Here is a 14,264-nt window from a genome sequence, read left to right on the forward strand (position 1 = left end):
GTCCAGTTTCTCTAGTCTCTCCTCGTAGGGCTTGGCCTGCAGGCCCTTAACCATACGAGTGGCCCTTCTCTGGACCCTCTCCAGATTATCCGCATCCTTCCCTCTTGCAGTTTATATTCTGGGTACTTTTTAAACTCATTTCTTCTAGACTGAACTGTTAATATTTAGAGCTTTTGGTTAGGAAAACTTTTGTGTTAAAGAATTAATGGAAATAGAATTAAATTGAAATTCGGTGTCTACATTAGAGAACCTTTTTTTCTCTCTCATTGTTCAGAGTACGCCAATTTATAGAAATGGTAAATGGTACAGACAGTGAAGTTCGGTGTCTGGGAGGCCACAGTCCAAAGTCTCAAGACAGTTACCCTGTAAGCCCTCGATCATTTAGTAGCCCTAGCATGAGCCCCAGCCATGGAATGAATATTCACAGCTTAGCAACCAGCAAAGGAAGCAGCACACACTTTTCAGGTGAGTCAGTTGGGAGCCTACATTGTATTGAATTTTCTTCAATTTTGAATGTGATCAGAGGGGTCATGTAAATGTCATATTTGCCTGTTAACAACTTCCTTTTAATTTAGAATACTTGAGTCCTTAATAGTCTACAATCTAGTTGGTATTGCTCAGTTGAATGTTCTTGATTTGCTTGCCAACTTGAAATAGAGTATAGAAATGTAATGAAATGTAATCCTCACGTGAAAGCAAGATTTAGGCTTTAGAAACTGCCTAATCCCTTGGTGTATGTCACTTGAAGATTACCCTAAGTAGTTTAGGAAGTCCTTTTAGGTTTAGAGTAGTTTCTAGCTTATAGTAAATAGTGGGCCACTGGGAAATGACTTCAAATGGGACTTTGCTGTGAATCAAATCTGGCATGGCTTCCTCACTGATGGGAACCATTCTCCCCCTGAACCATTCCATATGTTCTCATGACATACCTGGCTTCTGTTTCCTGGCTCCTTCACAACAGGAGCCACTCAACAAATGTATAAGCTTAGTTAAGGTAGGAAGTAGCACTGTATGCTTAGGATGTGCCAGGAGCCTGGTGTCTGGGCTGGGTAAAGAAAATGGACTTCTGTATGCTGACAATCAAACTTCATGCGACATTCAGCTTTTTCAGTCAGGGTTGTCAAACATTTCAGCCCATGAGGCTTCTCTTGGGTTGGACCATCCACCTCCAGAGGCTGCTATACAGGTGCTCTGGAAGTGGTGTGGTGGGGAGAGGGGGGCGCTTTAATTAGAACAGCTCCGAAAGCTGCTCTAATTAAAGTGCCTGGAGCACCGCTTGTATCAGCGTCCCCATGCTGAAAAATGGTGGCAGGGGGCATTATAAGTGAAGCTTGTTGAACAAGCTTTAGTTAAAATTCCCCTGCCATCATTTTTCGGTGTGGGGATGCTGATATACATGATGCTGGGATCTGCTGAAGTGTGGTAATTATCATGCTCCATCAGACTTGATTAACAGTCTGCCAGCACGTTGGAGCAGCCTCACTGCACATGTATAGGTGCCCTAAAATCTGGAGCAGGAGAAAGGCGGGGCAAGTGGCAGTGGTTTCCAGGTTGCACTAAAACAGTAGCTCCAGCAGCCATGGGAATTAATATCACTGTTGCCACTCATGGGTCTTCTGACACGTGGGAAGCCCCATGGTCTGAATTCAGCCTGCAGAGCCTGACTAATTTGACACCTGCTTTAGATGGTGACTAGGCTGTCTTACAAAAAGTTAAGGAAAGTTGAACCCTTGAAATCTTCCATTCGATTATAAGTAATTACTAAAACAGAAGCCTAGGAGTCTTTTCACATACTGATCACCAGGGATCCTGGTTTTCCTTGACTTAAAAATTGCAAATTCTCTAATAAAACCCCAAATCTGTGATTTAAAGTTAAAGTCCAGCCTTGCTGGTGCTCCTCACTCGCCCTTCACAGCCCCCAGAGCCTCGCTGGTGCCCCTCGCTCCCCAACCCACAGCCCCTGCTCCACCAGCCCTGCCAGAGGGGGCCCCCAGCTGTCAGGGCTACAGACCCAGGTCCGCAGGCCCCTGCCTCCGCTCCCCCCTGCTGCAGGCTTGGGCGGTGCAGCTCCCCACAACTGCATGCATTGCCATGGGGGATAGGGAGGACCCACACCCCTGAGATCTGTATGTAGGGCGGGTGGAAGCTGCGGGCTTTGGCTTCTGCCCTGCTTCCATTCCCTGGGGCCCCTGCAGCCTGGCGAGCGCGACCCTGCACAGTAGGGAACAGCAGGGCCACGTGGGGATCTCCTTGCTGCTGCAAGCCCCCTGCTGCCCTGGCAATGTGCCCTCTGCATGCTGCTGCTTTCACTGCAGCCCTGCACGCAGGAAGCGCATCACCAGGGCAACATGGAGCTCGCAGCGCTGAGCAGCTTCTCTGTGCAGCTTCGCTGTTCCCTGCCACTCTGGGTTGCGCCCACTGGGCTGCAGAGACCCTGGGGGAGTGAATATATAGGTATTTAGAATTGATTTTATAGTGACTGAGGCACTGGTAGGCTTCCACATTGCTTTAAAACTGTAAATATATCAACAAAACATTGTGTTCAGCTGATACTTATATATGTATAGTGGCCTTTCATTTTAATCCTGGATTTTGAATTTTTAGTCAGAGAATTTGTGATCTTAAACAGAGAAAACCAGGGTCCCTGCTGATGAATGAAAGCTTGGTATGTGGAATTAGTTGATGAGTCAGATTTTCCCTTTATTTGACCAAATCAGTTTTATGTTTGTTTCAGTGCCGTGTATGTAAACTCACAGCTTGTACCCAACTCAAATGACTAAAATATTATTCTAGGTTATGAAAGTAGTTGCAGTAATGGAGTGATATCAAATAAAGCACATCAGTCTTACTGTCATAGTAAACACCAGTCCACCAGCTTGAATGTACCTGAACTCAACAACATAAACGTATCAAGATCACAGCAAGCTAACAGCTATTCCAGGTGAGTGATCTCCCAGACGGGTGCACCTGATCTGCTATGTCAGTCTTGTCACAAACCTCTTTTTTACTTTGCTGCTGGCGCAGGTCTAAAAACCCAACATATAAGCCTATGTCCTTTCATTCTTAGTGCTGATTTAATGTAAGTTTAGAAAATGGGAAAAATACTTTATTTTTTTCACCATTTCTCAGTAAATGTCTCTCACCTTTTAAAAGTCAGTTCAGTGCTACCACTCTATGCAAATCCAAGAACACAAGCCACTAACAGTGACAAATAGGCACCTTTGTTCTTCTGAAAGTTTTCAGAACTACGTAGTATGTAGTGAAGGTGCCATATTTTACTTGGCAGGTTGCAACAAGTCAATCTGCTGTGCTAATCTATGTTGTGTCTGTTGACTTGAGTGACAAAATGTTATTTTGTTTATTCGTGTTAGCATCTGTAGAGTCAACAAAACTAGGATTGCATGAAGAGTGGGTTCTCTTCCATCTTGTATGTAACCAGAATTGTTTGCTTAATATAAATCCCTTTACACTCACATATGTAACTTTTGATTTCTGTGGGCTTGTGCATCAGGGCCAAATTCCAAAAATTTGGATTGAACAGGTAGAACTGAGCCTGACTTTGACCCATGACTTGCTTATATTGGTTCTTTGAGAGATGGAAACAACTAGGCTTGAAAGTGGGCAAGTTTGCAGTACTTTCAATTAGGATGCAGAGAGGAGCTCTTTATTTTTAAAATGAGGATGGCAGATTTCAGAAGCTTTGATGATAAACATGGTACAAAGGTAGCCAAGTTCTATGTCACTTCTAGGAGTACAGCCATGCTGCTTTGGTGCCAGTCAAGACCACCCCTCTCCTACCTTTTCTTCTCCTCCCCCCCCTCCTTTTCAAATCTGAATACTTGCTCTCTCAAATCTAATACCCCTAGTCAGATGAGAATATTACAGCCAAAATGATTTCTCGCTAACTCTGGATTAATAGTGGGTCCTCTTGTAGCCAAAAAAATGTCCCTCTGTTTTCAGTACCTTCTTATTGGGATTTTAAATTGAACTTGGAAAAAAATGCATTTTTCAGCCCTTTTTGTGTCGGGGGGAGGGTTGAATAATTTTCTTGGAAATTGACTGCTACGGGTCTTGGTGAACTCAGCCAACTTTTGGGGGCATCTTGTAAGATGAAGGAAAGGAAGCTTATTGGCTACACTGCACTCCATTCACAGTAGGGTCATGTGTTTCCTCTTTCTGAGCTGAGTATTCTTTAGGAATAAACTGGGAACTTGTAACCTGGATCTTTCTCTAGCCCTAAAATGGATGAAGGTGTATAAATAAAATAAAAAGAGGCTGTGTTTTGTTACATGGTAATCTTCACAACTGATGATACAATGAGCTGGAATATGCTGTTATTGTTTGGCTAAGGCTTTGGTCCTGGAAGCCATTCAGGCCTATTCAAGCAGAGCATGTACAGTTTTCAAAGACTGCTTTTTTTTCTAGTTTGTGAGCAGAGATCTGTTATGCAGTCATGTGCTTCATGTTTTCTGAACACTTTTTTTTAGCATTTCTTTGTGAATTCAGTGCTTGCTTTTGGGGGAGTGGTTTTTTTGGTCTCTTTTCCCCTTTGCTTTGCTTTTATTCTGGTACTGCTCTCCAGTCTGCATGAGTAATCTCTGGATTCAGACTTGTTGAAAGAACAACATTATTTGCCTAAAGCTGGCATTCTTGAAGTAGGCTTCATGCTTGTTTTGCCCTTTTAAATGTGTGTAATTATATAAATGTACACACAGAATAAATGAAGTAGAGAATTGGGAAGTGTACTGTCTCAGTACCAATGAAAGGGCACTTCCTGCCACATGTCCAAGTGTACAGCCCACACTGAAATTCTTAATATGCAGACATTCATTCAAAGTAAGCTATAAACATGTAAATACAATTGTAAATTTGTTTTTAAGCCTCTCAGCCTGTTAGCTGTTAACTTGGTGCATTTCACATGTGTTCACATGAAGTGACTGTATTATGGTTTGCTATTACACTGTGACCCAATGGATGTGTGCAGACATTACACTTAGTGCCAATTTGTACAGACATTTGGGGAGGCAAAAAATGGCTGGTCTCATCCAGTGTAGTTCACTTGAGGAAACGCACTATGTTAGATTGGGAATGGGTTAGTCTGACCTAAAGAATGTCTGTACACATTCAGAACTCGGCCCCAGGGCTGGGAAAGGTCATCTGCTCGCCTTGGCCCCAGGTCTGTGGTCTTCCTACCCTCTCCGTCCACCCTAACTTCCTTCCCTGCCCACCCTTATTTGGATCAGGTTCCTGGAGCCACTTCAGGCACTGGCAAGTGTGTGCACAAGCCAGAAACAAGCTGCAGTCACATGGCTTAAAATATGTTTTTACTTGGCAAGGTAAAGAATTCTCATGATAAGGTTGTAAAGTTGCAAAGAGAACTTGAGTCATTTTGATGATGATGTATTTCTCTTCCCCTTTCTCAGCAATGATGTAGACATGGAAACAGAGCACTACTCCAATGGGGTTGCAGAGACATCATCCAATGGCTTCCTAAATGGTAGTTCTAAACATGATCACGAAATGGAAGAATGTGACACAGAAATGGGTCTGCAGTGATATTTCTTACATTTTTATTAAGTGATGGCAACAAGGTTATGTTTTTACTTGCAATGCTTCCCAAATTGAAAACTAGGGGTGTAACTGAAATCTTAACTGTATTTTACTAGTATTGTATGAGCATCATGACTGATTTGGCTTGAAGTTCATGTAAAACAAGTGGAGATGTAGAACATAGATATATTTAAATATACCCACTTCCAAGCATATGGTTTTGGGTGAAAACCGCTGTGCTTTCTTTTGTTAGTTCATTTAAGTTAGCAGTAGTGCCTTGACCATTTGACACGAGTTGGTTAGTAACAGACAGTCTAGAATGGCCAGTATCAAGGAGCCCAAAGTACTGGGCAAAAGTCTGTGCAAGTCATTTTCAATGGAGAGATCTAGGAATAAGAGTAATTTATTTCTGCTTTCCACTAAAGAAATGTCATATTCCATATTTGCCTTAGTGTAGCCCTGCCTTAGAAGCTTCTGTATCTAAAACTATATCACACATACCTGCTGACTTTTAATGACAAACGAGTTTTTAACCAGTTGTTGGAGCTAGCACAGCTGGAAGGAATAGCTCCCTGAATTTCAGTTGCAGGATGAAATGGACCTGTACAACTAGACAAGAGGCAGTCAGGGCTACAGAGATGCAAACAGCCTATAACTTTGCCCAGCAATTTTTATTGCTAGTGAGATGAAAGGAAAAAGTCCAGCTTGACCATGGGTTCCTTGCGTTTGCTGACCCACCTGTTGTGGAGGCAAGACTTCTGCTTAGACCAGTTGATTGATGGCTGAGATGAGCGTATCACTAATGGAAAACTTTTCCACGGTCTGAGTATTTGTTATGGCTGATCCTCAGCTTTCCCAGTAAACTGCTGTTCAAGTCAACCCAGAGCATCTGTTCCCAGGCCCAAGTGAGGATGATCTGAATTCCCGTAGCATTGCCCGGTGTGTTACATTTCTGAAACTGGATGATGATAACAAGGTCTGGTTTCTCTGATAGAAAAAATACCCACATCTTTACTCTCGTGCAGCCTTTCCCACAGAGGCTGGCTGTGACAGACATGAAGCAGCTGCACAGCACGCAGAATTGCTGCTTCTTTTTTTTTTTTTAATGCAATTGTTTTCAGCCTCTGAAATACAGAGTCCTAGACTGGGCTGCAGCTGGCAAGAAACAACACTGCTTGGAGACTTGTGGGCGCTTCAACCTCTATAAAAGAAGTGTGACTCCTCCAGAATACTTTACACCCCACAGTTTGAGAACTACTTTACCATGTCTGATTCATTGAACATGCCTTAGTGTTTTGTGGATATGAAAATGTGACTGAAATAGGCAGCGATCTGTTCTAATAAGGCTTGTGCTTAATTACCCAAGCGACCTCTAGTGAGTTGACTATTTCTAGGTTAGGTGCTACTTTAAAAAGTACTAAACAGCTGTTATGAATGACATGTTAAACACAGGACACAAAGGATGGTTTTATATCCAAAGATAAAATCTGTTAACTTCTCTTGTACCTTGGATTTATCTTTTTTTTAAAAAAAAAAAGAAACTGAGGATAATACATATTGGACAAACATGTTAAAGAGTTGATTTAATTTTATAAACAGCCTCCTGATGAAAATCACCAGAAGTAGAAAGCTGTAACTGTAGCAATTTTTAATACTTCTTTACAAAGCCCCACTTCCCCAACACAAGACTTCAGCCAGAACCCATTTTGTCACCTGAAATTCTGAAATTGAATCTGGGTTTAATATCTTTATCTCTTTCTGAATGGTCATACAGATTCCTAATATTTATAGAGCGATACAAAATGTTTAGAAATAATCCTAAATTCTAGTATCAACTGCGTAGTTTTGTCTGATCTGTTAAAGACAGGTTTGGCATTTCAGGGTTTGTGATGCTAGGTGCTAATGTTAAATGCTTGAAAAATGGACAGCCCAGTGCCAAGGAATTAAAAAGGCATCTGGGTTTTTCTGTTAGCATCTACACTATATTCTGTTAAGCAGTTGAATTTGCATCAGTTTAACTGAACTTGTGTTACAACCAGTGGGAAACCCTGGTTAGATTTGTCTGACGTTGACCTGGCGTAGTTTAGCATATCAAATTCCCTTTACCAAACAGCAAGATAAAGTGGTAGGAGCATCTGGGCAAAGTTTTGTGCTGTTAACATCAGTTCTTAAACTAATGCAACTTGATTTTAATTGGCTTCATGGCTGTATGCTATACAGCAGCCACATTGTGCCAATAATCCTAATCCTAAATTGGTTTCCTTTGGGAATACCACAGAATTGACTGATAATGTAATATATTTAGTGCTCTAGGTTTTTGCAGCCAAACAGCATTACTGACAGTGGTTTGTTATTCTTGCAGAAATTGATTCAAGCCAGTTAAGACGTCAGCTTTGTGGGGGCAGTCAAGCAGCCATTGAAAGAATGATCCATTTTGGAAGAGAATTGCAAGCAATGAGTGAGCAGCTAAGGCGAGAATGTGGCAAAAACACAGCGAATAAGAAGATGCTGAAGGTATGCTGACGTTTCTCTTCTGTAGTTTAAGTTTGTACCTGCACTTCTGAATGTAAGATTCTGACCGCAGGCTATGAAGCTAGGTTTTTGTTCAAGTTTTGTTTGCTATTTTTGTGAAAAAAAGGAGAGCCAAGACCAACTACTCCAAACAGCCAGCTGCTTTAGCTTGTGGGCAGCAAGTGATTTTGCTGCTACGCAGTTTTGACAAATGTTTGATCTCGCTGCCTTTCTGTAGAAGGTACAGAATCAAAAGTACAAGTTGTAGCTTGCATCTTCTGCCCTGTACCCACCCCAATATCAAATAGCTTCTTTCAATAAATTGCTTTAAATGTGTTAACTGTATAAGGGCTGGTTACAGTAGGGCAGTGAAGCAGCTGAACAAAAAGGGTATCTGGAAAGGGTAGAGATGCCTGAAGAGTATGATTTAAGTGTCAGTGCTCTTTGGATAAGTAGAGAGCATTAGGCATTTGGGCAGGGGAGATGTCTTTTAAAAAAACAAACCCTAAATGAATGGAGGAACTGGTTACATGTGACTTCTGAAGATACATTATGGAGTCTAGGTACTTAACTCTAACTTTCTAGTGTAAACAGTTTTAACTTTTTCTACACTCCCTGCCATCGTTTGTTTTCAACACTGTCATCTTTTTACACAGCCAAAATAACACTTTCTTCATATGCTGTTGGCATGGGTTTTCAGGTTGCCAGGCTAAAAAACAAGGGCCTGGTAACAACAACATTGGGTGTGTGCAGTGATTGTACTTTATCCCTTCTGTAGTTAACAAGCGTTTGCAGCCTGCCCTCTGGCAGAAAAGGAAGGGAAAATGATTAGCCTTAGTTTGTACTAGGAGGGAACTTGAAACACAAACCACTGAATGGTAATCTTTCAACAGGATGCCTTCAGTTTACTTGCATACTCGGATCCGTGGAGCAGTCCAGTTGGGAACCAACTTGATCCAATACAGAGAGAACCTGTGTGCTCTGTTCTTAATAGTGCAATACTAGGTAAGGCTTCCTGGCTTTGTACTAACATGTTTATTTAGGTGTGTGCTACTAAAGCACAAACGTAATAGCATTTCCAAAACTCGATGCAAAGGACTAGCTCTCCTGCAGCCCTTACAGCTAAGTGACTTCTCTGTTAATGGAAGAAACTGAAATAAACCAACACAAAATCTGTAAATTTGATTCTCTGAAAGACTAATGTGAAGTGGCATATTGACAACTCAAAGTGCAGACTAAGTGAACCTGCAGACAGAGCTCTAGAAGAGAAACAGCAGAAGGTAAGAGTAGTGGCTCATGATAGTCATGCTGTTGCAGTCTGAATGTCTTCTCATTCTTCATGCAAGTGCAGCTCTGATATGAGACAGTACCAGATATGTTCTTCCTTATCACTGAATTCAGCTTGTTTCTGGCTATTAGTATGTGGTGCTGTAATGTTGTATCTATGTGAAAAAACCTGTTGGAGGAACCATTTACTGGTAATGTGGCAGAACTTAATGGCAAATGAGACCTATCAGGAACCGTACACAAAGGAGGGTCCAGGAGGTTAATTGTTTCAAATATAAAGCAGAGCAGACCATCAGTGACTTCCTTTGTAATTGCCCCTCCCTTTCCAGCGGGGAACAAGCGTGCATGCACACAAGTGCTCTGGGAGACTGGAAGTGGAGCACATAGAAGAGTTTTTACTTGAGGGAAGGGGCAGAGGGAGCAGAGCACAATGGGATGCTGGAGGACCAATCCCTCACCTGTCATACTGCAGTGTGTGCACATGTAACAGGAAATGCTTCCCTTTTTGAAGCACTTCTAAATAGTAGTCACTTCCTACAGGTTTGTTTTTGAAGCACTTCAGAGGGCATGCAAGGGGTTTGAAGCACTTCAGATACTATATGTCCTGGTGCTTACATTAAACCATAGGAAGAACTTCCTGACTATGAGGCTGGTTCAGCACCTGGAGCAATAGGACACCTAGAGCAGTGGTTCTTAACCTTCTTAGACTCAAGGCACTCCTCAGAAAATGCCAGCTTTTAGTTTTCAATTGTTTTTTCCTTTGTTTTTCACTGCACAAAAATAGAGCAATTTGTCTGTTGCAAAGAACTCAGAAAAACCACTGCACTACCCCTGAAAGGGTCATGAGGCATCAGAGAGTGCATTTGCACCCTGGTTGAAAATCACTGACCTAGAGACTGGAACCTCCATCACTGAAAGCTTACTTGTAGGCTGGGCAAAAACTTGTCTAAGATGCCTTAGGCAGGGATGCTGCTGCCTTGAGTAAGCGGTTGGACTGAATAACTTGTTCCTTCCAGCCCCATTTTCTGTGATTTAAACTGTGTGCAAGAGAGAGAAGACCATAGTTGTCAAAATAGTCACTTTCAGTGGTGTCTTTCTCTCAAACTACTTAAACCTGAAAATTAATCTTGTACTTTTATTTTTGTGTTTCAAAGCTAATTAGGGTGAATTTTTAGGTCATTTAATTGGTGTCCATATGAAACTTGCCTATTCTACTAGTTTTGGATGGTACATAGCTGAAGGGACCATGACACAAAACTAGTTAAATCAGTGATGTCGATTCCATTCTTATTACTCAGTCCCATCTCCACTGCCAACAGATTCTGGGTGCTTCAAAAGGAAGATAGTTTAAAGAACATTCAAACTGTAGACCAGGGGTGTGCAACACTTTTGGGCAGAGCACCAAAAACGCCTGCAACCTTGATTTGCAAGATGTTGGCATGATGGGGGAGCTGTGAGGGGTCTGATGCTTGGGCAGAGGCTGCGCTGCCACAGCTTCCTCTGAGTGCCAAGTAAAATGCCTTTGCATGCCATGCTTTGGCACATGTTGGGAGTTCCCTGCTTTAGACTTATGTTTTTCAGGCCCCTTATTTCAAGAATATAGTCACCTGCTTCAACTCTTTATGTACAAATCTTTTTTTTTTCAGAGACCCACAATCTGCCAAAGCAACCACCACTTGCCCTAGCAATGGGACAGGCTTCACAATGTCTAGGACTGATGGCCCGATCAGGAATTGGATCCTGTGCATTTGCCACAGTGGAAGACTATTTACACTAGCTATGCATTTGAAGATCGGAAACTTATTGTGGTGAATATTCAACGTGGAAGTAGACCAGCTCTGCTGACTGGAATTTGGATTTTTAATTATGTACTAAGGAGAGGTCTGTCGCTTTACGTTGCTTCCTAGTTTACAGCATGATGCAAATGATTTCTAACTTAGTGTTAGGAGAAAATTTCCATCTTTAAACCTCTTAGAGAACTAAGAGTTAAATTTCATGGATTTTAACATCAGACATCCAGATTGACAATTACAAACCCTTTACATGATTGTCCAAAACAAACCAAAAATCCTACTGCTTTGCGGTGGGGCAGAAGACTAGAAAATGTTGTGGATGTATTAGCATGTGGGTGTAAACGTCAAGCAAGATGACTTGCCAGCCTCCACCCCCATTATTACATAGTTCAATCAGTGTAATTTGCAAAATGCATAAACATCTGATGGTTTGGGTATATAGTGTTGATGGGAAGAAATGATATTTTTTAATGTGTACTGTAAAACTTGAAATACTCAGGAGCTGAGTGAATATGTTTGTTGCTACTTACAATCCCAACCTGTTGATCTTAGTAGTTTTTGTTTTAACATGGTTTTTCAACTCTGTTTCCTTGTTTAACTACAGAAAGCTTCTGTTGTAGACTCACCAGTTTAACTGTTGTATTATAACAGTATTACATGTCAGCACAGTGTGGTTATGACCTATTTATATAAAAACCAAATATTTAGTCAATTTACAGTCTTAATTTAATCTTTGTACACCTGGCATTTTTAAAAGTGCTTAAATAGTACTATATTGCAATAAAATGTAGTGATATCATAATTAATCAGCCATTAAAAACTTACTTCTACTTATATATAGAAAAATATATATATTTGTAGCATGGCTTTGTATGCTACATTACCTTCTATTTTGTTCTATCTTGAAAATGAATTAGTATCAACTTCTAGGTCATTTTAATATATCGCTTAGATCAAGCAAAAGTTGTTTTCTGGTGAACAGAATGCTGCTTGCTTCCAAGTGTTTTTTGTCTGGACAGGCTGGGCTGCTTCTGGCTGTGATTAATGGACAAAAGTTTCCACTGAAAAATCTTTGCAGTTCTCTAAGTAAGCACTTGCACTAAAGGTCATGAATGATAGCAGGGCAAGTTAAAAACTGGAGTGCAGGAGGCATAAGCCATCTTATAAACAGCTACAAGAGTTAAAAATTAGTGAGAGGATGGGTGGGGGGGTCAAGCTCCAGACCAAACTGATACTGAAAGGAAATTGAGTCAGTCTGTTTTGAGGTTGAAAGCAGTTGTCGGACTGGGACCAGAAACTTAACTTACTCTTTCACATCCCTTCTGAGTACTAGAAGTTGGTTTCACATGTGGCTGTTCTTGCATAACTGGTGCCAGGGTTTGAATTATGGGAGGGAATGGGGTCTGCAGGAGTGTTAGGGGCACAGTCTGGCTGGGAAGTTGGAGCATGATGGAGTGCCTTGCAGGTAGGCATCACTGCCTGCCTGGCATGCAGCCCTGCCCCCACTGACTCGTGAGCCTGGAAAGGACAGGGTGGGGAACACATCCTGGGGATTTGGGATTTCCAGATGGTCAGTCTATACATAAAATAATCCCATCTATAAAAGCAGTTACGACTGAAGAGTTTACTACTTCCGTATCTTTTGATTATCTCTACTCTTGCTCCTGTTGTTGAAGGTACTTGGAAGTAAAGCTCTGGACTTCTGGCTGCACTGGAACAGAGAAGACTCTCAAAGTAGCAGAAAAAATTATATAGTTGCAGTTCTCAGAGCAGTTTCAAGTTGCTGGTTAGGACAAAGTCTGCATCCTGGTTGAAAAGCCACCCCCTGACTCTTAAACAAGACCCTCAACCCACCAGCTTATAGTGACAGGGGTGTTTTTTGGAGAACCCCACTTTAACAAGTATCCAAATGAAATAGAACCAGATTATTTCAGACACTTATCACATGAAACAATGTAAACACTTCCCTTTTTAATGCACAAAGGAACACACTGGGTTAACAGTGGTGTCAGTCTCAACACATTTTTGCTTCTAACTTGTGCAACAGGGAACTGTAATACTTCAGTCACTGGCTGAGATTGGATGTGCCCATTAATCTTCAAGGCAGACATCCTTCATTGCAAAAGTAAGAATGCAACTGTACAACACTAATTTTAATTTTATTGCTGTCAATAGGGTTCCTAGCAAATAAAGACAAATTTTCCAAATGTTTCTTGAAGGCTTTCGCTTTCAATGAAGCCAGCACTTCCTGTTTCATGTTGCAGTTTCCAATTTTGAAATCCGGTGTTGTTTGAACCGCTGGGCTCTCTCTTTTTTTTCTGCTCCTGAAAGATGACAAAATGGAGCATGAAGATGAACAGCATTCAGCCATCACCTTCCTGCATAACAAAGTTCTATGACATTTGCTGTTGTGTATTTGAAAACCATCTCTAACAGCGCAAGAAAATACTTGCCTGTTCTTTGTAAGGAGTTTGTCTTTCAGTAGGTTCAACTATTTCACTAGCAACACAAATTACACACTGACCGATACTGTTAAGCCATATTTTCTTGCATACAGTGCACACCTCTCAAACCAGTAACTGGAAACTGCAGTGTGTTATATAAGAAATAGCTAAAAAGTTTTTATTTTGGTTTTTGCTGGTAAGTTGCAAGTAGATTTTGCCTTACATGGGGCAGAACAATGAGCAGGCTCAGCTCCCTACCTACTGCTACTCAGATTTTTTATTTTGTTTTTTGCTGGTAAGGCAAAATCTACTTGCAACTTACATGGGGCAGAACAATGAGCAGGCTCAGCTCCCTACCTACAGCTACTCAGATTTTTCTTTGGAATAAGTAACTGTCTGCTTTTTAAAAGAAGGCACATATTTTCTTGTATACATGCCTAGAATAAAATATGGCACTAATACAGCTTTTGTTATTGTTTTAACACCCATTCCTAAACCATTCTGACCTCAGTTAGGTCAGGCTCTATAAAAAAAGTGCACCTTACCTCATCAATCACTATGGATATAGATTTCATAGACATCAGGGCTGGAAGGGACCTCGGGAGATCAGAGTCCAGCCCCCTGCCCAAAGGGCAGGAAGTCAGCTGGGGTCATAGGATCCCAGCAAGATAAGCATCCA

The 14,264-nt window shown here is 41.5% G+C and overlaps 2 protein-coding genes across 3 annotated transcripts in view; one reads left to right on the plus strand and one right to left on the minus strand.

Moving 5' to 3' along the window:
* Positions 1-11,975, plus strand: part of RANBP9 (RAN binding protein 9) — a 48,616-nt gene extending 36,641 nt beyond the window's left edge. The window contains exons 8-13 of one of the 2 annotated variants that reach the window (XM_019543755.1): positions 275-465; positions 2,794-2,941; positions 5,424-5,545; positions 7,913-8,064; positions 8,955-9,066; positions 10,995-11,975. In XM_019543755.1, the coding sequence (XP_019399300.1) occupies positions 275-465; positions 2,794-2,941; positions 5,424-5,545; positions 7,913-8,064; positions 8,955-9,066; positions 10,995-11,125 (856 nt within the window). In that variant the 3' untranslated portion in view covers positions 11,126-11,975. The remainder of the gene's footprint in view (positions 1-274; positions 466-2,793; positions 2,942-5,423; positions 5,546-7,912; positions 8,065-8,954; positions 9,067-10,994) is intronic. The other variant, XM_019543762.1, reaches the window with a different exon arrangement.
* Positions 11,976-13,084: 1,109 nt separating this feature from the next.
* NOL7 (nucleolar protein 7) overlaps positions 13,085-14,264 on the minus strand; it is a 7,100-nt gene continuing 5,920 nt past the window's right edge. Inside the window, 1 exon segment of the mRNA XM_019543774.1 lies at positions 13,085-13,465. Within this exon segment, the coding sequence (XP_019399319.1) occupies positions 13,395-13,465 (71 nt within the window). The 3' untranslated portion in view covers positions 13,085-13,394.

This window comes from Crocodylus porosus, unplaced genomic scaffold (genome assembly GCF_001723895.1).
Source record: "Crocodylus porosus isolate Cpor-Errol unplaced genomic scaffold, CroPor_comp1, whole genome shotgun sequence".
Taxonomy (NCBI): Eukaryota; Metazoa; Chordata; order Crocodylia; family Crocodylidae; genus Crocodylus; species Crocodylus porosus.